The 26,212-nt window shown below is 42.5% G+C and overlaps 2 protein-coding genes across 3 annotated transcripts in view; both read right to left on the bottom strand.

The window, feature by feature from the left end:
- Positions 1-250: 250 nt before the first annotated feature.
- LOC109871979 (alpha-tocopherol transfer protein-like) lies at positions 251-5,797 on the bottom strand. 2 transcript variants are annotated; one of them, XM_020463034.2, is made up of 5 exons: positions 5,419-5,797; positions 3,894-4,047; positions 3,240-3,433; positions 2,649-2,759; positions 251-2,417 (listed from the first exon to the last, which is right to left on the bottom strand). In XM_020463034.2, the coding sequence occupies exons 1-5, from the start codon at positions 5,620-5,622 to the stop codon at positions 2,187-2,189; spliced, it is 894 nt and encodes a 297-aa protein (XP_020318623.1). In that variant the 5' UTR covers positions 5,623-5,797; the 3' UTR covers positions 251-2,186. The 2 variants fall into 2 exon arrangements, with proteins under 2 accessions (XP_020318623.1, XP_020318622.1); XM_020463033.2 differs by having other exon boundaries at positions 5,407-5,767.
- Positions 5,798-6,801: 1,004 nt separating this feature from the next.
- Positions 6,802-26,212, bottom strand: part of LOC109872138 (xenotropic and polytropic retrovirus receptor 1 homolog) — a 41,146-nt gene continuing 21,735 nt past the window's right edge. Inside the window, exons 3-14 of the mRNA XM_020463252.2 lie at positions 24,430-24,531; positions 23,812-24,032; positions 18,299-18,448; positions 18,015-18,180; positions 17,558-17,745; positions 17,000-17,179; positions 16,521-16,683; positions 15,618-15,818; positions 14,999-15,165; positions 12,120-12,259; positions 10,697-10,918; positions 6,802-10,518 (exon numbers count right to left, since the gene is read on the bottom strand). Coding sequence (XP_020318841.1) covers positions 10,464-10,518; positions 10,697-10,918; positions 12,120-12,259; positions 14,999-15,165; positions 15,618-15,818; positions 16,521-16,683; positions 17,000-17,179; positions 17,558-17,745; positions 18,015-18,180; positions 18,299-18,448; positions 23,812-24,032; positions 24,430-24,531 — 1,955 coding nt within the window. The 3' untranslated portion in view covers positions 6,802-10,463. The remainder of the gene's footprint in view (positions 10,519-10,696; positions 10,919-12,119; positions 12,260-14,998; positions 15,166-15,617; positions 15,819-16,520; positions 16,684-16,999; positions 17,180-17,557; positions 17,746-18,014; positions 18,181-18,298; positions 18,449-23,811; positions 24,033-24,429; positions 24,532-26,212) is intronic.

The raw sequence follows: 26,212 nt of genomic DNA on the forward strand, positions 1-26,212 counted from the left end.
ACCAGAGATGGTCACCTGATAAGAGTGTGAATTAGACAATGTTCCTGTCCTGCTAAGCATTCAAAATGTAACAAGTGCTTTTGGGTTTTAGGGAAAATGTATGGAGTAAAAAGTACATTATTGTCTTTAGGAATGTAGTGAAGTAAAAGTTGTAAAACATACAAATGGTAAAGTACAGATACTCCAAAATCTACTTAAGTAGTACTTTAAGGTATTTTAAAAATATTTACAAATGTCAAGACAATGAGGGTAATATTAATTTGATATTTTAATAAAATATTCACCTTCTATAGCGGTTTAATAAACTTTCAATAGTGCAAGTTGTTTAATTACAGTACTATTCCAATAGCTAATAATAGTAGGAAAAGTAACCTTTGCCATGAGGAAGCAAGATGACGGTCTATCAGGAACCACTGTATGACGCAAAGCTTACAAAAGTTATTTTAAATTACTGGTATGTTCACATTTCCTCAATGCAATGAGATTGGTCATAAAGATGTAGCAAGCAATGTGTTCCAACAAGCCTCAAGTAGAATATCAATAGAGAAACACAGAGGCACTTCATCAAAAATCATTTTGCTCGTCTTGCTCCTAAACTCCACACAAATGGACACAAATAAAGCATAACTGAACATGATTAAATGAAGCCATCCAAATGTGATGAAATCTCCTCATACATGGACAGAGGGCTTGTTTACTGAGTTTACTGAGGGCCTGAGGTCAGGAGGGGAGAGAGCCCAGCCAAACTCAACACAGTAGACTGAGAAAGATCCCAGCCAGGCTCAACACAATGTTGTGAGAGAACCTAACTAAGCTCAACACACTGCCCCTCTGGACGGCATTTAGACTTTTGGACTGTTTCACATAAAGACAGGGAATGGACTAGAGCAGTGGATGCTGCTGAAGGGAGGGCAGCTCATAACAATGGCTGGAATGGAGTCAATGGAATGGTATCAACCACATGCAAACCACGCGTTTGGTACCATTCCATTGACTCCATTCCAGCCACCATGCGCCATCCTCCCCTCAGCAGCCTTCACTGGACTAGAGCTTCTGTAATAATAAACAGAGACTTATATAGCACTTCTCTCATCTGAGTGAGAGAGATGTTGAAAACATTGTCTTTCTTTAAAAAAAAAAAAGTTTTTTAATCTCTCCAATTTTGCTACAATGTGAACATTTCTGAGGACACATTTCTTTCATAATCGTCTGTGAGAAAAAGACAAAAAAGCAAAGAACTGAATCAATTTCCTCTGAGTTTGCTACTACAGACTGGGCAAAGGATATTCAGGGATTTTTGCTATCTTGTATTATCAATCTGGGTTAACGGATCTTTCCAAGAACAGGCTGGCTCAGCTTACACTGATTTGAGTAAAGAACTAAGCACTTAATCTTTGTAATTAATTAAAACACCAATCATTGTATAAAAATACACTTCACTACTACAGTGGACATTCACAGAACTGTACAAATAGCTAAAATATGTATTTAACCTTGTCTTTTGTTTTAACACATTATGGAAGCAGTTGGTTGAGTAAATGGAGATACCTATAGTCAGTCTTACAACTGAACGCATTCAACTGAAATGTGTCTTCTGCATTTAACCCAACCCCTCTGAATCAGAGAGCCTCGGAGGGCTGCCTTAATCAACACTTTTGCACCCGGGGAACAGTGTGTTAACTGCCTTGCTCAGGGGCAGAATGAAATGTTTTACCTTGTCAGCTCTGGGATTCGATCTAGCAAACTTTCGGTTACTGGCCCAACGCTCCCACCCGCTAGGCTACCTGCCGTCCCAATAATATGAATGTTTGCAAAACCCATAAAACAGATGAGATGGAGAAAAGTAGTCTAGGCCCAATTCCAATGTGTTATTACTGAAACACAATGTGTTATGATACTATTTTGAGCACTAGCTCCTACCGAGCATCCCTCGTCATCATCCTATCTTTTCATTGACTACTGATAAAAACTTTAAATAAATAAACAGGATGCTCATATAAACTCAAAACTAGCAGACAATCTTATACCGAGAGCTCAAGTTTTGTACCCCAACCATATCGATTGGACTTCCCTTAAAAAAGAAGGTGAAGGAAGGAATAAGAAATTGGAATTGGACTTCAGAAGGATGCTACGAGTTGTGTGGTTGGTCAGTGAGATGCACTCTGGGATGTGTAGTCTATGGGGAGTCAGGAGCTGTAGGCAGACTGGCTATCAGGTTCTGGGTCAGAGGTGACCTCATCTCCTGCAGGGTAGATGGAAAGCTGGGTGAGGAGTTCCTCAGACTGCAGGATGTGGGAGGTCCACTCCTGACACACCTCTTCCATGGAGGGGCCGCTGCCCCCGTACTCCTGGGGGAGGATGTCTTCGGAGAAAAAATCCCTCAGAGTCTCTTTGAAGGTGCTGCCATGCATGTGGATCTAGGAGTAAGACAGGAGGGCATTGACATGAATTAGTATCACTGCCGTCATGATCAACATTGTTGTCACTATCATCAGAGACATCATCATGGGTTATAAGAACCTGCTCTAAACAACATCGAAAGTCGCTAACATCATCTCCATCACTCCCGTTAAATGTATGAAAGAGATGTATCCAGGTGAAAACAAGAGTCGGTGCAAGAAGGTGAATGATGAAGCATGGCGACTGACCCGCTGTTTGATCTTATCGGGCAGAAATGGGCGGAGCATGGCGAAGACGGGTCTGAAGAATATGGGCTCGTTGATCAGATGGATTCCTCGCACCTTCAGAGGGAACGAGTCCTGAGGGGATCACATTTAAATAGAGGCTTAAAGCTAGACTCAGCTAGATGATGTTGCAACGAGCAGCACCGCAGATATTGAAATGAGCGGGGTGCAACACTTTGCTCTCACACAGTCACACAAAGTATCTGTGCATGTGCACGGGTGTGCTTCCCATTACAACAGAGGAGAAGTTCAGCCTCACACTACAACGCTCTTAGTTGTTGCGGATATTGACTAATTACTGTTGTTTGCTTTGTGCATCTACATCATATTCATATTCATATCATATTACAGTATATTCTGTAAGAGTAACATATGAGATTTCGGCAACTCTGGATCCAGAACTAACCGTATCCATAGACCTTTACAATTACTGATCATGTTATTCTAACACATATCATACAAAGATTATTTCTCAAACCAGCAGACGGGCCCATTAAAACAGTAGTTGATAATGAGTGTCCTAATGAACATGACCCAGTTCAACAGATAACCTACCGTGAGCACAGAGGAGATCCTTTTGGCCAGGGAGGGGTTGATCTGGAGGGCGTGAGCGAAGCACCATCCCTGCATGTCAAAAATGGCTTTTAGTCCATTCCTCTGAGTCTCCGTCTCCTGGACGATCAGCTCAGATGTGATCAGACTGACACGGAACACCTCGTACACTGTGAAGTCTTTGGGGTTCCACTGGCCTGAGGAGAAAAGCCAACACATCTCAAATGACACCCTAAAGATAGGCCCTCAAATTCAAACCTTGACCTCGAAGCCAGTTTCACTGCTTTAAAAAAATGTATTCCCCTCTAATCAGGGACTGATTTAGAACTGGGACACCAGGTGAGTGATTCCCCTCTAATCAGAGACTGATTTAGACCTGGGACATCAGGTGGGTGATTCCCCTCTAATCAGGGACTGATTTAGACCTGGGACACCAGGTGGGTACAATTCATTATCAGGTAGAACAGAAAACCAGCAGTGCTCCAGACCTCGTATGTTAAGAGTTCAATATCCCTACTATAGAGTAACCTATATTGAAGAGTATTCCATCTCCTTACATGTTCAAAGCACATTTTAGGTGGTTTTATGCAGTGGTACCGCTTGCCTTGCCTGACACCCAGACCACACCCTATGAGACCATAAGAGGTGAGAACTAACCGATCCTATAGATGAGCACTCTGCTGCCACTGAGGTCCCGGTCCCTCAGCACTCCATGGTAGTTATTCTGGAGGAGTCCCAGGACAGAGGATGGCTGCAGGTTGGCACTGATCTCTGGGCACTCTCTCCTCCAACGCTGGTAATTAAAGAGTAGCTATAGATAGAAAGAGAAAGAAAATACATATTTTGGGGATTGCGACAGAGGACCCACAGCCAGCTGTCATCCTGTCAAATCCTGGCAGGCTGTGTGAACACTGTTAAGCGCCAAGCTGGTAAATGTTTTCCAAACCTAGGTGCACTGACTGACATTTGTAGGCTATGAACAGGATACAGGGCTACAGACATGAACTATGCCACACATTTTGTTGAATGCAGTTAAGACACATACAAACATGAACGTACAAGTGTTTAAACCATGAATGATACAATATAATTCACACTCCTATGCCTGCATTGCCTATCCTACAGTGAATGTTTAGTTGGAGAGGTCCAAAACGTCCAACTATTGCAAAGCAAAATGTCTTTTTTGACATGGTTTTTGACATTATCCATGCATGTGATGCAATCTGGTCGTTTAAAACTTCCTCACATAGCGACAACCTGTAGCCCAAATAGTTTATTTTCCCCGTTAGTCCAGTTGGCATGGACCCAACTTTCTTTCAGTGACAAACAGTCTTTGAGTCCAAGTTCTAAACAAGTGCGATAGGCATCGAAACCCAGCTAGCACATAAACGTTCCGAGAACCATGTTTCTTTGAGCTTAGTCTTATGGTTATTTTGCATACAACCTTCCCACAATTTTCTGGAAATGGTGCAGCTCGCACATAACGTTCTGAGAACTATGTTTCTTAGGTGGGAATTTCAGTACTTCAGCATGTTTCCTCCAGGTTTCTACCTCATGGTTTTATTTAAAGTAATTCTCAAATTGTTTTCTGAGAACATTAAGAAACAACATTCTTCTTTGAGAATTTCAGTACTTCAGCTTAACAATTCCTACAGACTATCATGGTTCTATTTAAAGTCATTTAAAGTAATGTTTTTTAAACACACATGCCACAAAAAAAAAAAATGGTTACATGATTAATTCATTGGGAATTAATTTCCATGTGTCCCAACTGTGCTTGGAGTTCAAAATAGTTCAACTAGGCTATCAGTTTTATTGAGTTATTGAAAAGGTTATCAGAACGTTAATCATCTTCAAATAACCTATAATTTCCATTCTCAGAAAGTTCATAAAACCTAGGAAAATGTTCAGGGAACCATAGTAAAACATTCTCAGAACCTCCCTGCAATTTAAAAAAAATACTATAAACAGGTGAAATTTTTACTTCTGTTCTCAGAACATTTCAAACGTTTTCAGTTTTACCGGTCAAAACAGTTACGGCTTCGTAAGTGTTCTGACCAATGGGATACCAAAAACGTACGTTCCCACAACTTCGAAGGAACCAATGTGCTAGCTGGGCAACATGCGGCATAGCCTAAACAGTTTCAATTTCTCAATACCTTTAACCCACCGAGATACCAACCTTCAGTGACAGCTCAACATTAAAGTCTCTCGCTCGCAGAAACTTTATTAGAAAACTGTCTGACCAATTCAAGCTTTGCTGCGGGTCGATGATGTCTTTCTGTGCCCTCTGTCTCAGTTCTAATAAATAAGGTTGGACAAAGTTGGAGTCTTCGGGCAAACTATTTAGGTCTCCCTCGTAATCCGTCTCCTCTCCGGACTTCATGTCGGTACTGTATCACATTTCACGCCCATCACATATAAAAGTAAGTTACTCTATTTACACAACGGAGAATGAAGAAACTTCCTTCGGCGCAATCAGAATAGGCTACTGAAATAGTCTCGCTCGTCAACGCGCACGCGGCTCACTTACTCACCTCTGTACAACAAGGCAAATACTTTATGCGACGAAATCAAGGCTGTACAGCCTTTTACTGGTCAGGGGTAAAACTGTGTTTTCAAGTACTTGTCGACCTAAAGTCCACTGCCATGATACGTGGCAGTAGAGCAAGACAGTGGAAAAACTAGTCCAGCGACTTGAGCAATGTTTGAGCTATTAGACTAAATGCATTTTCCATTATGCTACAATTCAAACACTCAAATAAGGCAGGCTAGTGTTGTCTATTTGGTCATACATTTTATTTAACTAGGCAAGTCAGTTACTAAGAACAAATTATTTACATTTACGGCCAAACCCGGACGAAACTGGGCAAATTGTGCGCCGCACTATGGGACTCCCAATCACGGCCGGTTGTGATACAGCCTGGAATCGAACCTGGGTATCAGTAGTGACGCCTCAAGCACTGAGATGCAGTGCCTTAGACCGCATGCATCACTCCCTAAACGGAATGAAATACTTCCAGTGAAGAAGGATCAGGAATAGATTGTAACGTTACAAACGGGCTGTAAAATGTATTTTTTTCTAGACTAAGTGTATCCATTGTTATAAAGTGTTTCAACCTTCTTCCACGAAAGGGCGGTGTCGTATTGACCACATTTGATAGCGGACGTCTAGGCTTGGGCATATTTTTTGGTGCCAAATCAAATGTGGCTTGCCCTTGCCTAAACCTGGTGAACAGTATTCAAATATTACAATATTTCATCGAATTTCTCTTACACCTATTAAAAAGGTTTCAGCCTGCCAAGCATGGGCAAGAAACGTTGTCTATTACTTTGAGTAAGCTACACGAATACATTTCTTTGACACCTCCCTATGCAAAAGAAACCAAAATATATAGCAAAATGTTCTCACCATTAGGCCAGCCACATTCAAACATTATGGAATAGAATGCCCTCTAAAGGTCATAAAACAGCGCCACCCGCAGGACAAAGAAATAGTGGAAGAAAATTGATAAAGTGGAAATAAATGGGTACAGAAGGATGGAAATAAACAGCTACAAGTACAGAAATGTTTAGACTTTTTTTTAAACTCAAAAACCATGTAACAGGGACAGGGAGTCAATCCAGGCACCTCAGTTAGCAGAGAATGCCAAATGCATGAGGAGTACTCTAAAGGTAGTAGTTACAGTGACCAGGGTATGATGACAGTACATAGGGCGAGCATATTAAAAAACTGGAACATAAAAACAACGCTAGCGGGACATATTGGACATGGGCAACAGTCCGTTTCATATAGTTCATACAGGGCCCTTCCTTCACTTGGGTTTTTTCCGTCTTTATAGAGTTCTAAGCAGAAGGGAAACACGGTAACTTTCTAAAGAGCTTTGTTTTGGTCCAGGCTTTTGGTACAGTAGGTTCCACTCTTCTTCCATAGGAGGATCTATTTGAGTGACAGCTCAGTGATCCAATGAGAAGCTATAGGGAGACAGGTCCAGTGCAACTCCACCCTTAGCATTCATAGCTGGAACATACTCCAAGCAAGGTGTTTGAGTGTGTGTACAGGGTATAATTGTAAGTAGGGTGTGTGTAAGCACTTCAGCGAGAGTGTGCATTAATATTTACAAGGCTTTGTATGTGTGTGTGTGGGCCCTCCAGCTCACTCTCTCAAGGGTGAGATGTTACTTTAGGAATGTAACAAAAATATAGAGATATTCTCTATTTCCCCACTAGGTTAATTGGTTGACCTAGGTGGTACAGTCTCCAGCCAGGTAGAGACCACAATATTTGAAAAAGTAACAACAGGTGACCATCACAATCTTTTCAAGGGGCGGGGGGACCCAAGGTGCACAGGGTGTTGAATTGTTACTAGTTGTCATTGGGCCCCAGCTTCTGCGTTTCTGTTTATTCTGTGTCTACTATGGTTCTTTTTAGCAGCTAAAGTGCATTTCTGGCAAATCATTCAGATGAGGTGACTCTAGTTAAATAGGAACTATTTGATCTACAACACACTGAGGCCCAATGAAAACCAACAGTTTGCCCTGAGGCACTGGGGTCCCTCCTCCCTCTGCTGCAAACATCACTTTATACTTATGACTTATTACAGGGATAATGCATGGCTGTTATTGCTAACCAGCTCCATTCAAGTCTAAGAGCCTCCAAAGTCGGCTCCCTTTGAGCTGGTCATGACATGGTCGACAAGAAAGCTCAAGCATCACAGGGACATATCTGAAATGGCACCCTATTGCCTATATTGTACCCTAAGTTAAAAATAAGTGCCCTATATTGAGAATAGGATGTCATTTCGGATGGAGCCACAAATAGAACACCGTGTTGTCTTTATGTGGTTATCTTCTTCATCACATTATTTAAGTTTCCCCAGACATTTAAGCTTCATCAGGCTTTCCACAATCACTATTGTGGTTGACCTCTACACTACAAATGCAGCTTGAACTTCAAGAAGTATGGGCCAAATCCTAACCTGAGATACACCTGGGTTAACTCAAACCTTTGAATATTGTGCATTAATGTCAATGGGAGACGAGTTATCCGGGCATATCAAGTTAGGATTCTGCCCTAAATGATTGCTTATATCTTTACAGAGTTAGTAAATCTACCAGGGCACACAATGGGGGTTAAAACCCTCAGGTGGCTTTTGGGAGAGGCAGGAATTCTAGGAAATTGTGTTTACTCAGTAAGAGTAGAACATTTAAAGCTTTTGCCTTCATTAGAACTGAGAATATGCATTGAATGCATTCTAATATTAAAGACTCCTTAGGTGAGTCAACACAGACACTTCTCTTCGGGACTAAATGTGAGAACGCACACACATCGTGTTTGTTGGCTGGAATTATTAACAGAATGATACATTCAACAAATGACCCAAAGTGAGAAGTGTTCAAGCTAGGAACGAATAAAAACTATTGAATGGATGGAATTACTTAGATTTCTACTACAGAGGAATATAATGATGTTTTATAATTTAATTCAACTGAAAATATTCATTTCAGTTATCTAGTAAAAAATAAAAAAGACGCAATACACACCCAGGAAGTGGACATCAGAATGAACAGGATGGATGAATCACAATGGAGATGATTGGTTGGTGAAGAGGCCAATACCTGCACACCCCCAGACACATGCGACATCGGACTCCTAACTGGCATTTGGGTGTGCTGCCCTGAGATCTAATGGAATGGACCGGACCGGGAACAACACAGGGCCAATAAAGATGGCTAAACTGAAGTTGACAACAGAGATCTGCGTTATGCTGTATGGGGGGGGGGGGGGGGGGGGGGGGCTGCGAAGTAACGCAGATAGAACTCAGATGTCTAGAACAGAAGGTATATATTAAAAAGTGAGTAGGGCTCTGATTTTCTCCTGACCATGTGACCTGACAACTCAAGTCACATGACCAAGAAAAGTGAGGGCTGTTAATAGTGAAATATCTTCTATAGATTCTATTTATATCTGCTGTGCTATGTGACTTACGGAGGAGTTGTGCCGTGGAAGCACAGTCCAGCTCTCAATGGAATGTTGCAGATATTTGGCCAGCTCTGAGAAGAGCAAGCGATATAACGATAGTAGAAAATCCTGCCATTCTCACACAGCTTACTGAGAGATTGCATTAGCTCACACTGGTATCTAAAAAGACAAAAGACTAGATTTGGCATGAAAGTAAACACAATGTTATAGTTAACCCAGATTGGAAGGTTCTGAAGACAGGGAAGGGGGTGGCTTGTTTTGAGAGAATTGTCTACATCGGAGCCTCCTGAGGGTTTTTGAACATACAAAGTCCTTTTATAGGATGAGATGCCCAAAAAACATTGGTCTCTGATCAGACTTATATTCAGGCCGACCCACTTAACCATTAGAATGAATCCCAATCCCCAACAGGTCCTGGAACAGTTCTTATGGGCAACGTCAGGCAGAGACTTTAGAAGCCATTTCAAATCAGAAACACCCATTTTGTTTTTAATTTAAAATAATTCACTCCCAAAATATTTTAGGCATCTCTCCCCTCGCATAAATAACAATTAAATGTACATTCAACAAAATAAAATAAGAACCAAGGTATTCGTGGAAGAACTTATAGCACATGGAAAGAACAGCCACATTAATATAGTCATCTTCATCATCATCATCATGTTCATCAAAACATGGAATGAGGAAGTCAAAGAACCAGACTGGTCAGACACTCCTCTGCAATCACTGTTCAGAGTCCAACGCTCTCAGTCTTTTTTTATATTCGATCATTTCTGATTAGCCATCTTGAAATCAAAAGTTAGTCCACCCGTTTGTTCTTCCTGATATCTACATCAACATGTACAGTCTTGTTGTTTCGTCTCATTCCCATGAATCTGAAAAATAACGGGTGACGTCAACTCAGTCCTAAATGGTCCATGAATGTAACAAAAAGAAAGTTTCTTAAAAGTAGCTGTTCCAAGGTGTGTAATATTTTGTTCCTCTACCTACTCCTATATTCATGTCTTTGTACTCCCTCTCTCTCTCTCTGTGTGTGTGTGTATTTATGTCAATACATGTAAGGTGCAGATAGGCAGCTCTGTGATGGACTGATTGGAGAAGCTGACGAGGGGGCAGGTCAATCAAACGATCGATCGACTGATTGATGGGGGAGGAAGGGGGTCAGGGGGCGTGCCCCTAGGAGGGGCGTGGTCCTTTAAAGAGGTTCTGAACCCATGCTATGGATGCAATGGGTCTGGCCTGATGTCAGGTGTCCTCGTCAGTGTCCTCGATGAGAACTTTGGTGTCTCGGGTCTTGGTCCTGAGAGGGAGAGAGAGAAAGTTTAGTGGAGGGCAACACAGCCATACGTTTTATATAAGGTGTGTACGTTATTACCGTACTGGGAAGCAAGGCGAGGCCGTCTTAGGGACATGCTGTAGCTTTGTGTGGGTGTGTATGCATGCCAATGTGTGTGTGTGTAGCTCTTCTATAACCGTACTGGGAAGCAAGGCGAGGCCGTCTCAGAGACATGCTGTAGGAGCGTTTCCAGTTCTTCTTGCCCAGGCGGTTCCGGACTCCGTCCTCCTGGTCCATCATCTGCTCCAGCAGCGTCTGGTCGTCAGCGTTCAGTGGAGCCACTGAGATGTCCCTCACGGCTCGGAACTCGCCACAGTTATTCAGGTGCTCGTTCTCCAGACGGAAGAAGTTCCAGACAAAACGCCTGCAGTGGAGAGGGAGAGGAAGAGAATAGCAAGTGAAATATTGTTGAGGTGTTTCAATGTTCGTATGGGAAGAGAGAATTATGTATGAAATGTCCTTGAGGTATTTAGTGGCTAAAAGTTTGTCTTTTAAAATCTTCAGGAAAGAGCTCTACCTAGAGGTCAACACAATAGTAGTCAGCCCTGAAATGTCCATTTACAAGAAATAAGATATTGGCATAGAAAAAGGGTGTTTGAGAGACAGCGGGTAGGGAAAAATAAAGTGAAAGGAAGAGAGAATGCAAAGAAAATATAGAACACAAGAGACAGAGAGAGGAATGGTATTTGGCCCTAAACAGAGAGTACACAGTAGCAGAACAGCTGACCACTGTGACTGACCCAAGATTAAGGAAAGCTTTGACAATGTACAGACTCAGTGAGCATAGCCTTGCTATTGAGAGGCCACCATAGGCAGACCTGGCGCTCAAGAGAAGACAGGCTATGTGCACACTGCCCACAAAATAAGGTGGAAACAGATGCACTTCCTAACCAAATGTTTGACCATATTAGAGACATATTTCCCTCAGATTACACAGACCCGCAAAGAATTCCAAAACAAATCCAATTTTGATCAACTCCCATTTCTATTGGGTGAAATACCACACGAAAAGGGCACCGAGTGAAGAACAAACGTCATTGTAAATACAACCCATATTTATGTTTATTTACTTTCCCTTTTTACTTTAACTATTTGCACATCATTATAACACTGTACATTGAAATAAACAGACATTTTAAAATGTCATTATGGCTCTTGCTTTGGCAATGTAAACATATATTTCCCATGCCAATAAAGCCCTTTGAATTTAATTGAGTGGGGGAGGGGGAGGTAGAGCGAGGTAGAGAGATGTAGAGCGAGGTAGAGAGATGTAGAGCGAGGTAGAGAGATGTAGAGCGAGGTAGAGCGAGGTAGAGAGATGTAGAGCGAGGTAGAGCGAGGTGGAGCGAGGTAGAGGGAGGTAGAGCGATGTAGAGCGATGTAGAGCGAGGTAGAGAGATGTAGAGCGAGGTAGAGAGATATATAGAGAGATATATAGAGAGATATATAGAGAGATGTAGAGCGAGGTAGAGAGATATATAGAGAGATATAGAGAGATATATAGAGAGATATAGAGCGAGGTAGAGAGATATAGAGCGAGGTAGAGAGATGTAGTCTGTTCTCACCTGAAGACCTCCAGAGGGGCTAGGATGGTGGCCAGGATGTCTGCAGCAGAGGGTATCCCACTGACTGTGCTCAGGAAGAGGGGTATCGTCCAGGCAAAACGTAGCAACACATCCTCCAGTATGGCACAGTAGTAGTAGGCCTGAACACACACACACACACACACACACACATCAAATAATCATATACAAACCTTCTGAAATAATAGGCCTGAAAATGTTTTTATGGTGATTTACATTAATAACCCTGTAGATTTCATCTGGCCCTCCCTAAAGTATATTGAGCCAATGGCAACCACTGATGGCCGCTAGTGTATCGCCAACTGAGCTCTCATTAAACCATCAATACGCGTTAAAATCACTGGAACAGCTGATCTCACTGGCAACCCTCATCCACCACCGATTTACCACTCCATAACACGGATGTCGGGGGTTATCCTTTAGTCCTAATTAGGGTTGCAAAGGGAGGGTATATTACTTGAAACTTTCTAAGTTTCCCAGCAAACTGCCAGAATTTTTGTAACTTTCAAGTATTTTATGTAATTTATCACAAGTTATATCTATCTAGTGGCCCTTTTGGATACTTTCATGGTATACGATACATTTTTCATTTTCAATTGATGTAATCCTGTCAGGTATGCGTAATTGGCTGTAAGGGAGTCAGGTGCAGGTGAGCAGATATTGGGTAGCCAACGGAGCCTTTTATTTTGGCAAACCAAAAGCACATGGCAAAAATAAACACAAAATAACAATTTGGATTAACATAACCCAGCGCAACAGACTAACGTGCACATAACATGAAACAGAATAAACAATACCACACAAAGACATGAAAATAACATAAAATTTATCAGAAATAGTGTAGACATTGTTAATGTTGTAAATTACTATTGTAGCTGGAAATGGTTGACTTTTTAGGGAATACTGTATCTACAGAGGCGATTATTGGCAAACATCACTCCTGTGTGCCAATGACACGTCGCGTTAGCTAATCCAAGTTTATCGTTTTAAAATGCTAATTGATCAGCTTCATCAAATAGTACCCGCAAAACACCAGTCTCAACGTCAACAGTGAAGAGGCGACTCTGGGATGCTGACCTACTAGGCAGAGTTGCAAAGAAAAAGCCATATCTCAGACTGGTCAATAAAAATAAATGATTAAGCTGGGCAAAATAACACAGACACAGGACAGACGAACTCTGCCTAGAAGGCCAGCATCCCGGAGTTGCCTCTTCGCTGTTGACATTGAGACTGGTGTTTTGTGGGTACTATTTGATGAAGCTGCCAGTTGAGGACTTTTGAGAACCAGACGCCTCACACTAGACACTCTAATCTACTTGTCCTCTTGCTCAGTTGTGCACCGGGGCCTCCCACTCCTGTTTTTATTTCTGGTTAGAGCCATTTTGCGCTGTTCTGTGAAGAGAGTAGTACACAGCATTGTACGAGATCTTCAGTTTCTTGGCAATTTATTGCATGGAATAGTCTTCATTTCTCAGAACAAGAATAGACTGACAAGTTTCAGAAGAAAGTTCTTTGTTTCTGGCCATTTTGAGGCTGTAATCGAACCCACATGTGCTGATGCTCCAGATACTCAACTAGCCTAAAGAAGGATCGTTTTATTGCTTCCTTAATCAGAACAACATTTTTCAGCTGTGCTAACATAATTGCAAAAGGGTTTTCTAATGATCAATTAGGCTTTCAAAATGATGAACTTGGATTAGCAAACACAACGTGCCATTGGAACACAGGAGTGATGGTTGCTGATAATGGGCCTCTGTATGCCTACGTAGATATTCCATTAAAATAAAAATCTGCCGTTTCCAGCTACAAGTCATTTACAACATTAACAATGTCTACACTGTATTTCTGATCAATTTGATGTTATTAAATTGGGGAAAAAATAGCTTTTCTTTCAAAAACAAGGACATTTCTAAGTGACCCCAAACTTTTGAACGGTAGTGTATATATATTGAACAAAAATATAAAGGCAACATGTAAAGTGTTTCATGAGCTGAAACAAAAGATCCCAGACATTTTCCATTCGCACAAAAAACATATTTCTATCAATTTATTTGAAATTTTTGGGGGCATAAAGTCCAACCGGCCTCACAACCACAGACCACGTGTACAAGGGTGTGCTGATGTCAACATTGTGAACAGCATAGCCCATGGTGCGGTGGGGTTATGATATGGGCAGGAAAAAGCTACGGACAACGAACACAATTGCATTTTATTGGTGGCAATTTGAATGCAGAGATATTGTGACGAGATCCTGAGGCCCATTGTCGTGCCATTCATCTGCTGCCATCACATTTCAGCATGATAACGCACGGCCCCATGTCCCACGGATCTGTACACATTTCCTGGAAGCTGAAAATTTTCCAGTTCTTCCATGACCTGCATACTCACCACATGTCACCCATTGAGCATGTTTGGGATGCTCTGGATTGACGTGTGCGACAGCGTGTTCCAGTTCACGACCATATCCAGCAACTTGGCACAGCCATTGAAGAGGGGTGGGACAATATTCCCCAGACCACAATCAACAGCCTGATCAACTGTAGGGAAGGACATGTGTCACGCTGTATGAGGCAAATGGTGGTCAAACCAGATACTGACTAGTTTTCTGATCCACACCCCTACTTTGTTTTTGTCTGTATCTGTGACCAACAGATGTATATCTGTATTCCCAGTCATGTGACATCCATAGATTAGGGCCCAATTCCATTATTTATATATGTATATGAATATATGTATGTATATGAACTGTAACCCAGTAAAATATTTGAAATTGTTGCATTTATATTTTTGTTCATAGATGATTAAATCAATATTCAACATTTTGGTTGGTATAGCTTTTTTCCCCAAAGGTGCACACTAACTTTCTGGGGGTAAACGATCTCCTCTCTGAGTAAGGTGTTATCGCCTGCGTTTCGGTCAAACAGGCCCCAGTCCATCTTCAGGTCCCACACCAGGGTGTAACAGGAACTGACTATGGAACAGCCAATCAGCAGGTAGAAGAAGATCTTAGCTTCGTTGTGACTCGCAGCTAGGAGAGAGGAATACCAGTTTGACACCAAAATATTGAAAACACAAACTAATTGACAAGGTCAAATGAATAAGTGTGTAAACATAGTTTCATCCTCATTAAAACACCAATGGTATTCACTAAGTTGATGGCTTATATTTAGGATAATGTTTTTCAGCTTTGTCATTACAATTTTTCTCAAAAGTTTATAATCTTATTCAATTATTTGATATATTTGACATGTGATAAGGTCACACAGAGGGCCAAAGATGATTAAATACACCAGTGATAATCTGAGGTACCCAAAAGAGCCACTAAATATATTGTGCTAGGTTATATCAAATCCTTGAAAGAAACCAACATTCTGGTACTTTACTGGTAAACTTCTAAAGTTTCCAGTAATATACCCTCCCTTTGTAACTGTATTAATGTCTGAGGAGTACACTAGTACAATACAGTATCACAACACTCACAATTCTCTTTGTGAGTGCTGTACAGGGCAGCGAAGGTGACCACGAAGAAAGTGGTAGAGTATTTCCCAGCGTTGACCAGGTGAGGGAAAGCCCGTTTGGAGTCACGGTAACGGCGCAGGCACTGCACGAAGCGGAACCACGCCGGTAGACACTGGATCACGGCCCGCACACCGTACGAGTAGGAGTGACACACGCCTCCACCTATCAGAATACACATGGATTAGAAATTAACAAATCAAATCATGAGCACGTTATATGAGTAGGAGTGACACATGCCTCCACCTATCAGAATGATTATCAATCAACCAATAAAACCCAAATATGTTCCATTGAAATTCCCCTCTGTTGGATGGATTAGACATTTTCTTTATAGGAATGCAATTCAATATACACAAATGACTTGAGTTTAAAATGGAGTTGACTCCAACACTTCTCACCTGCAATCAATAACATAAAGGTGATAAAACATGTGTTGGTACAGGGTTAGGTGGTGGTGTGTATGTTTGTTTGGACTGGATAATGTTTGTTGTGTTTGCATGGTGTGTGTGGACTAGGCTATGTTTGTTTGGACGAACGTCTTGAGGGTATGTTTAGTGTGGGCTAGATCAGGCTGTAGGCTTGTTTTGGCTGAGCTTTGTGTGTTTGGATAAGGCTGTGTTGGGTTGTGTTGTGTTTAGTTGTGTGTGAGAAAGAGATATATACAGACAGAGAGAGGAGAGAGGGACAAAGGAGAGGAAAGAAAAATAAAAGTAACCATCAGAAATAAGAAAAGTCCAAATTGAAGGTCTGAAACTAACAAGCTTATTTTCAATGGAGCTTGGAGTGTGTATTTGTGTCTCAGTGCTTGTATGTTGGCATGTGTATGTGTGTGTATCCATGTGTACTCGTATATCCATTGCTTACTGTCCTGCAGTAGCCCGTCCTGTTGCTTCCAGTCGAGCTCGAAGCTGTAGAAACAGATGAGGTACTCCAGGTCCATCAGAACCACCCCTAGAGAGTTGAGCTGGTCAGCCAGCCAGAAGTCTGCAAACTCTACCCTGTGGAACGGGGCTGTCACCACACGGAACTGGAGGAGAGGGAGGGAGGGGGGGCAGAGAGAGAGAGAAGAAGGAAACAGAGAGAGAGAGAGAGAGAGAGAAACAGAGAGAGAGGGAAACCGAGAGAGAGAGAAACCGAGAGAGAAACCGAGAGAGAGAGAGAGAAACCGAGAGAGAGAGAGAGAGGTAGAGAGAGAGAGAGGTAGAGAGAAAGACAGGGGAAAAGAGATAACTATATATTACTGTTCAGGACACACCACTTGTCAACATCAAATGTCAATATTTTTCCCCCATCATGATGCCAAGCACATTGAGACATGTTCAGCAGCTTTCTGAGCGTCTCACCAGCAGTTTGAGGAGCCAGAAGCGTGACTTGTAGTAGAGGGTCTTGAAGGGGTTGATGAGGAAGAGTAAGAAGAAGCCGTAGAGGACCAGCGGGTTGGCCTGCATGGGCACCAGGATGGATTTGGAGAACAGACAGGAAAGGATGCTCACACACCACAGCACCCCCAGGAAACCAGCAATCTATGTGGAGGAGAGAAGAGAGGTTAGCTGGTGTTGGAATTTGATTGCATTTTCAATCTATTACTGTGTCATTCCATTCTACTGCTTCTTGCTTTGGCAACAATTGATGGCTAATTTCACATCAATAAAGCTAGTTCAAATTTGAGACAAAGAAAGAGAGAGAGATAGGGGTAGAGAGATGCGGGAGAGAGAGTGAGAGATAAGGGGAGAGAGAAAGATAATTCAAGCAAATTACTTGATACTAACGTGAAAAGATAGATTCAGTAACATGACAGTAAATGTGAACACAAACAACCACATAGGTACAACTAATATCCAGAGCTGTATGATTAAAACACATTCAGTATCCAACCACTGTGTAGAGCCCCAAACTCCTACCTCAAAGAGGTGCTGGTGGGAGAGGTTGTTGCGTGGGTTGAGCTCGAAGATAAGCACGTGGTTAACCCCTGCCTGGCGCCAGCCGTACGTGTTGATGCCCAACAGGAAGAGGAACTCGATCAGCAGGAAGCCGCCGCGGTAGATCCTCACCAGTGGCCACACGTTGGCATTCTCTATCACAACCGCAGCTAGCGGGCAGGACGGTTAATAACACATTCATAACATTAATAACACAATAATGGTAACATTGTCGATAACTGAGCTATCAAACCCTGAACTAGAGGACTAGGGCCTGTATGAAATAATGAGAATAATCGACATAGAAAATCTCAGTATCAAGCCAATCTTTTCACATTGTAAAGCGCTTCACACCACCATGGTTTAAAACCTGTGTTAGAGCTTCAGTAAGACAGAGGGTAGGAGGAGAATAGGGGAAAGGCAGGGAAGACAGGTATACCTGTGATGATGACGGTGACCATGAGGACTAGAAAGACTCCACAGTACAACCCAACCCTAAAGGTGGTCCACGCCGGAGCAGGCTGTGCAGCACCCAGTGGTGGCACTCGTAGCCTCTTCATGGCTCGCTGTCTGTCTCCTCCCTCCAACTCTTGTGTTACCAGGGCCTGCGAGGAGAGAGATTGTGTCACAGCTAAAAGACAAAAACTGAAATGATTATAGTACATTGCTACGAGCTAATACTTCTCATTGATAAGAGGGGAAAACAAAATGGCTGTCCAGTACCTCAGTCTCAGAGATGAGCTGGGTGATCTTCTTGCAGGTGTAGAAGGGGGCAACCTCCACATGGGCCACGCGCCAGTCGGCCCCCCGCGATGTCTCCAGGATCTTATCATGCTTCTTCAGGATTTTACGGAAACCTGTGAAGTTCAGATTCTGGGGAGACGAGAGGAGAAACAGTTGAATGGTTATAAGTAGGAGTCTCTCAGATTATTTTTTCGGATCCCTCAGATATATTTGTTGCTCGTACAGATATGACAAAAACTGTTGCAATTGATCAGGTGACACAAAACAACAAGGTTAGGCTTAGCGGTAGGGTGTCTAGGGTTGGTGTTTAGGAGCTGGTAACTAATGCTGGTAGTTCTGCAGCAGGATGAGGTAGTAACCAGGAACAGTGTATAGGGGGTAATATCTAAGGGTAGTATCCAGGGTTGGAAATTAACACCAGCCAAATGCAGGTAGATCGTCATTGGCGGGTAAGAATGTCTATTTCACCAGCCAAATTGGAAGGTGGTCACAACATTTAGGATTATAATTTTTTGATCCGAAGCCCATATGTGGAAGTTGGCCAAATTGACAAGGCAGGCTACTAAAACGTGACTTTGTCGTGACTTTTTCTTTGGCAAGTTACATTGTTTTGTTCACATGCTAGGTTGTTTTTCAACGTTAGAGTTTGCTGCAACTTTCTGCTGCTAGGAAGAAATCACAGTCTGATATTTTTTTCATCACAGATAAGCAAGTGTGAAAGTTACCATGGTTACGGCCCTTAAAGGAGGCAGCTGAACATTTGTCTCACCTAATGATTGTGCTCGATTAATAATGAATCACTCCCAAAAAACGTTTATCCATTAACTTTTGTCATTAATCTCGTAGATTTACTTGTGTGCTTCTACACTGAACAAAAATATAAACTCAACATGTAAAGTGTTGGTCCCATGTTTCATGAGCTGAAATAAAAAATCCCAGATATGTTTCATAAGCAAAAAAAGCAGATTTCTCTCAAATTTTGTGCACAAATTAGTTTACATCCCTGTTGGTGAGCATTTATCCTTTGCCAAGATAATCTATCGACCTGACAAGTGTGGCACATCAAGAAGCTGGTTAAACAGCACGATCATTACTAGGGTTGCACATTTTGGGGAATATTCAGAGGTGGAAACTTTCCGTGGGAATTAACGGGAATATGGGAAATAACGGGAATATAAGGGAATTAATGGAAATATGCTAATTAATATGAACACCATTTAAATGTAGATGGTTTTTGCATTGGATATATTTACCATATCATATGGAGACAAACATACATACCTTTATCATAAGTAGACATATTTGCAAATAATGAAATCCTTCCAATAGAAATTTTAAAAACAATTTAGTTACGAATTGAAGGAGTTGACTCTTCACATGGGATGATTTCACTGAACAACAAAAGAAAGGGAATATTGAATGATCCCCAATGATCCATCGCATCTCCCAAAAATGTTTTCAACATACATCTGTAAAATGATATCCTAAGCTTTAGTTTCTAGACTGTTTTCCTCTCAGGCTTCCATGTCTTCTCCCTGGACCTCCTCAATGTCCACCTTTCATTTATTTATTTTTCACCTTTATTTAACCAGGTAGGCCAGTTGAAAACAAGTTCTCATTTACAACTGCAACCTGGCCAAGATAAAGCTAAGCAGTGCGCCACAAACACAGAATTACACATGGAATAAACAAACGAACAGTCAATAATACAATAGAAAAAAATCTGTATACAGTATGTGCAAATGAAGTAAGGAGGTAAGGCAATAAATAGGCCAATAGTGGCGAAGTAATTACAATTTAGCAATTTACACTAGAGTGATCGATGTGCAGATGAGGATGTGCAAGTAGAAATACTGGTGTGCAAAAGAGCAGAAAAACAAAAACAAATATGGGGATGAGGTAGGTAGTTGGTTGGATGGGCTATTTACAGATGGGCTGTGTACAGCTGCAGCAATCGGTAAGCTGCTCCGACAGCTGACGCTTAAAGTTATTGAGGGAGGTACAAGTCTCCAACTTCAGCGATTTTTGCATTTCATTACAGTCATTGGCAGCAGAGAACTGGAAGGAAAGGTGACCAAAGAAGTGTTGACTTTGGGGATGAACAGTGAAATATACCTGCTGGAGCACGTGCTACGGGTGTGGCTATGGTGACCAGTGAGCTGAGATAAGGCGGGGCTTTACCTAGCAAAGACTTACAGATGACCTGGAGCCAGTGGGTTTGGCGACGAATATGTAGCGAGGACCAGCCAACGAGAGCATACAGGTCGCAGTGGTGCGTAGTATATGGGACTTTGTGACAAAACGGATGGCACTGTGATAGACTGCATCCAATTTGCTGAGTAGAGGGTTGGAGGCTATTTTGTAAATGACATCGCCGAAGTCAAGGATCGGTAGGACAGTCAGTTTTACGAGGGTATGTTTGGCAACATGAGTGAAGGAGGCTTTGTTGCGAAATAGGAAGCAGATTCTAGATTTAACTTTGGATTGGAGATGCTTAATTTGAGTCTGGAAGGAGAGTTTACCAGACACCTAGGTATTTTTAGTTGCCCACATATTCTAAGTCAGCACCGTCCATAGTAGTGATGCTAGTCGGGCGGGCGGGTGCGGGCAGCGATCAGTTGAAGAGCATGCATTTCGATTTACTAGCATTTAAGAGCAGTTGGAGGCCACGGAAGGAGTGTTGTATGGCGTTGATGCTCATTTGGAGGTTTGTTAACACAGTGTCCAAAGAGGGGCCAGATGTATACAGAATGGTGTCTTGAACATCAGACTCTGAAGCCTCATCTTCACTCTCACTTTCCAACCTTGTTGAGAATGGCTCGTTGTCAGGCTCAAAAAGCCTCAAATTTGCCCGGATGGCCACAAATTTTTGAACCCTTGTATTGGTCAACCTGTTGCGTGCTTTCGTGTGTGTGTTCCCAAACAAGTTCCAGTTTTGCTCTGAGACGGCTGATGATGGTGGGATCTGGAGGATAATGAAGGCAACAGGGGAAAGAGTCTCAAATCCACAAAGTCCATTCCACCAGGTGGCTGATGAGATATGTTGGCACGACGGCCATATTGCATCTCCATCCCAAAGTCCTTGCTTGGAAGTGTATTTCGCCAGACTGTCAAGAACCTTGCCCTCATCCAGGCCAAGGTGGCGAGACACGGTAATGATGACACCATAGACCTTGTTGATCTCTGCACCAGACAGGATGCTCTTGCCAGCATACTTGGGGTCCAACTCGTACGCTGCGGTGTGTATGGGCTTCAGGCAGAAGTCTTCATGCTTTTTGATGTATTTCAGAACTGCAGTTTCCTCTGCTTGGAGCAACAGTGAAGTGGGCAGGGTAGTATGGATTTCTTCTCTTATATCTGCAAACAGAGTCTGAACATCAGACAGGATGGCATTGTCTCCCTCAATCCGTGCAATGGCTACTGCTACAGGTTTCAGGAGTTTCAGGCTGCCACTCTTTCCCAAAATACATCATCCAGGAGGATCCTCTTGATGGGGCTGTTGTCCATATCGGCAGACTGTGATATGGCCATTTCTTGGAGAGATCCTTCCCCTCCAGGAGACTGTCAAACATGATAATAACACCACCCCAACGGGTGTTGCTGGGCAGCTTCAATGTGGTGCTCTTATTCTTCTCACTTTGCTTGGTGAGGTAGATTGCTGCTATAACTTGATGACCCTTCACATACCTAACCATTTCCTTGGCTTTCTTGTCGAGTGTAACCATTGTTTTCAGTGCCATGATGTCCTTGAGGAGCAGATTCAATGCATGAGCAGCACAGCCAATGGGTGGGATGTGAGGGTAGGACTCCTCCACTTTAGACCAAGCAGCCTTCATGTTCACAGCATGGTCTGTCACCAGTGCAAATCCCTTCTGTGGTCCAAGGTCATTGATGACTGCCTTCAGCTCATCTGCAATGTAGAGACCGGTGTGTCTGTTGTCCCTTGTGTCTGTGCTCTTGTAGAATACTGGTTGAGATGTAGTTAATTATTCCCAGGAACATTCGACCACTCATCAGAGATGATTGCAATACAGTCTGCTTTCTCTATGATATGCTTGACCTTCACTTGAAGGTGAGTATGCTGGTCAAAGAACATTCAGAAATCTCTTCCAATACACATTGCCTGTGAGCACCAGAGGTGAACCAGCTGCATACACAGCTCAAGCAAGACATTCATCAGCATTTATCTGACTACGTTCCTCCATTGAGTCAAAAAAACTTCTGATTCCAGGAGGACCATGAGCTGTTGCTATCGATAAGATGTATGATTCATCATTTTCACCTCGAATACAAGTAGAGGGACCTTTGTCAGAGGTTGCTTGTTGTGAGCGCTGAGGGAACTTGATGCACTTAGCCAGATGATTCTGCATCATTGTTGCATTCTTCACATATGATTTGGCAGAGTATTATCAAATGTACACAGCTTTTCCTTTTCATTAGCTGCAGTGAAATGTCTCCACACACCAGACAGTGCCCATGGCATTTTCCTGTGAAGACTAGGAACATTTTGGGGGGGAAAAACCCCCAAATACAATTCCATGTACAAATAAATAGTTAAGCACTTAGATCAAACAACTCTTTTGTAAGATACATGTTTTAAAATGAAACATGTATTGAAACAGGTGAATGAACACTCTTCAGTTAGCAGGTTCAAGCAAGCTAAAACCCACACGGTAGCAAAAACTAACTAGCAGAAATTATTTTGAAACACCTTGCTGTAGGCTACTATTTACTAGTTAACAAAAAATAATGTATGTCATATAAAATATCCACCCCACCCAGTACTGTAATCAAAAACTTACCAGAAAGCATATAGTCCTTGGCTCAGACAGTGTAGTAGTGTGGGCTCAATAGCATCTCATTAGTGTGCAAGATCTTGAGAATCAGCTGTACATGCCATAGAAGAGTGCACTGCACAGGTGATGGTAGAATGCGCTGTGCATTGAGGGTTGCAATTCCATTGAATTGGGGATAGTTTAACCAAAATATGCCACTAGAATTGTTGTAGATGTTCAGTTGTAGAACGGTTTATCTGTTTTTAATATTGGATTTAAAAATATTTATTTTAAACATAATTGGTAAAAAGATGCATTTCACAAAAATGAAATGAAGCAATATACCCCATTACTTCTTACTAGTAATAGTTTAGAAACATTAGGAAGGAACAACAAGAAAAAAACAATTGCCTGGTAAAAAATCTACCTGCCACCAAAAAGTTCATTTCCCACCCTGGTAGTGTCTAATAACTTGGTAATTCTGCAGCAGGATGAGGCTGAGGTAGTATCTAGTGATAGTGTCTAGGGCACAGGAGGTTGGTGGCACCTTATTTGGGGAGGACAGGCTCATAGTAAAGGCTGGAATGGAATAAATGGAATCGAACTCCTCATTTGATACCCTTCCAGTCACTTCATTCCAGTCACTATTAATGAGCCTTCCTCCCCTCAGCAGCCTCCTGTGGTCTAGGGGTAGTGTGTAGGGTTTAGGGTACTAACCTGGTAGTTCTGCAGCAGGATGAGGCTGAGGTAGAACTCGGAGAAGGCCAGCTGCAGGTCCTTGATGTTGCGGTGTTTGCAGCGCTCCTGCTGGGACAGGTGGAACACGGCCTTGCGGCGGCGACGGAGGCCTTGCATGCTGCTTTCCCTCTGGGCGTCCAGCGACGACTGCAGCTCATTTTGGAGAGTGGCGAAACGACGCTGGGCCTCGGCTAGCTTTTCTGGAGAGGGGGAGAAAATAGGGGGAGAGAAGAGCCAGAGAGAGGAGGAAGGGTCATGGGAAAGAGAGAGATGGAGATTGAGTAAGAGAGAGGCAGTCTGATTCGGTCTCTGTTGCCTAACTGTTGTTTTCTGGCAGGGAGATTCACTCCCTAAGGGTTTAAATGTTTGTCTTCTGAACAGATGGGCCTTTAGTGGCCTAGGCCAGTAGTGGACAGTGGAGGAGCGTGTAACTTTTTGCTAATCACGCAATGTGAATGTGCTGTAGTTTTTTTGTACAATCATAGAAACGGCTAGCTAACTAGAGAGGCACACAGAGGTTTGGTTATATGAGGTGCAGGATGACATAAATGAACAACATAAATGACAACACATTGTTGTACACAATTGTACAGTTACCTGAGTAGAATGTGTTGATTTTGGCCAGCTCCTTCTCGCACGCCTGAAAGAACTTCTCCTCAAACTTGGCATAGTATCTCTTGACTGTGTCCTCATCTGTGACTGGAAAGAACGAGGTGTTATTCATCTTATCTCTTACAGAAAAGCTGACGAATTTTCAAGGGGTTTGCAAATGTCTTTGAGAGCTTGCTATTTTTGCCACTTGTGATATCCCATTCATTTCACATTTGATGTATTTCAACACAAGCACCCCTGGTTCTACCATCTAGTCAACTAAATCAGCAAGCCCTTGTTTAGTGGGAATCCATCAAACATGTTTAAAACGACTGGATCCCTAAGACTGTGTTGAGAGAGGCCGTCTTAAAAGAAGTGGTTAGTTATTTTGGAGACTCAGCTTTGAGCAAGGCTTCTGTACATACATGACACAGTTATTACTTATTCAGCACATTCAGGTGGCACAACATTGTGAAGAAAATCTATAATGAATAATGTGTCCAGCCCAGCACCAAAACACTGGATTCACCTAATCAGTCTTGTGGATTAGTTGAATTGGGTGTTTAAAAAGAGTGACGCATGAGACCAAACCCTGCACACATTGCAGTTCTCTAGGAACGCCTAAAATAATTGAGAAAGTGCATTATGTGCCTTGATACACTGCTACCTCACTCCTGTAATACCCCAAAGGGCCACCAGAAGGAGCCACGGCAGAGGGCAGGAGCCCGCAGGTTGGTTCCCGGTAATTCCCAATGTAACAGAAGTAGGTTAACTTACTGTAGGGCTATGGGTAGTCCAGACAGGCACCTCTGACTCAGTGTCTGACGACTATCCGTGAGTCAGAACAGCCAGACTCTGTAGTCAGGAAAAAAAACTGGGTGGGTGTCTGGGATAATTCAAGGAGTCACTTTCATTACCCCTTACAAGCTCATGTTTTATCTGGAGCATTTGAGTAAGGATAAAACAAAAGGACTGGAGTTGTGGAGAATGCTGACCCATGTATGGTGCATTCGGAAAGTATTCAGACCCCTTGACTTTTTCCACATTTTGTTACGTTACAGCTTTATTCTAAAATTGATAAAATAGTTTGTTTTACCTAATCAATCTACACACAATACCCCACAATGACAAAGTAAAAAACGACTTTTAGACAATTTGCCAATGTATAAAAAAAAATTTTGTTGTTGAAATATGACATTTACATAAGTATACACCTTTGCCAGTGATTACAGCCTCGAGTCTTCTTGGGTATGACACTACAAGCTTGCCACACCTGTATTTGGGGAGTTTCTCCCATTCTTCTCTGCAGATCCTTTCAAGCTCTGTCAGGTTGGATGGGGAGTGTCGCTGCACAGCTATTTTCAGATCTCTCCAGAGATGTTCGATCGGGTTCAAGTCCAGGCTCTGGCTGGGCCACTCAAGGACATTCAGAGAATAGTACAGAAGCCACTCCTGCGTTGTCTTGGCTGTGTGCTTAGGGTCATTGTCATGTTGGAAGGTGAACCTTTGCCCCAATCTGAGGTACTGAGAGCTCTGTAGCAAGTTTTCATCAAGGATATCTTTGTACTTTGCTCCGTTCATCTTTGCCTTGATCCTGACTAATCTCCCAGTCCCTGCCATTAAAAAACATCTCCACAGCATGATGTTGCCACCACCGTGCCAGGTTTCTTCCAGATGTGACGCTTGGCATTTAGACCAAAGAGTTCAATCTTGGTTTCATCAGACCAGAGAATCTTGTTTCTCATGGTCAGAGTCCTTTAGGTGTCCTTTGGCAAACTCCAAGCGGGCT

The sequence above is a fragment of the Oncorhynchus kisutch genome, linkage group LG27, assembly GCF_002021735.2.
Source record: "Oncorhynchus kisutch isolate 150728-3 linkage group LG27, Okis_V2, whole genome shotgun sequence".
Taxonomy (NCBI): domain Eukaryota; kingdom Metazoa; phylum Chordata; class Actinopteri; order Salmoniformes; family Salmonidae; genus Oncorhynchus; species Oncorhynchus kisutch.

Coding starts and splice junctions, on each gene's coding strand:
- LOC109871979 (XM_020463033.2), bottom strand. CDS start 5,622: ATGAAGTCCGGAGAGGAGACGGATTACGAGGGAGACCTAAATAGTTTG. Junction 3,434..3,893: donor AGTGCTCATCTATAGGATCG/GTTAGTTCTCAC, acceptor TTTTCTCCTCAG/GCCAGTGGAACCCCAAAGAC. Junction 2,760..3,239: donor GGATCTCCTCTGTGCTCACG/GTAGGTTATCTG, acceptor TGATCCCCTCAG/GACTCGTTCCCTCTGAAGGT.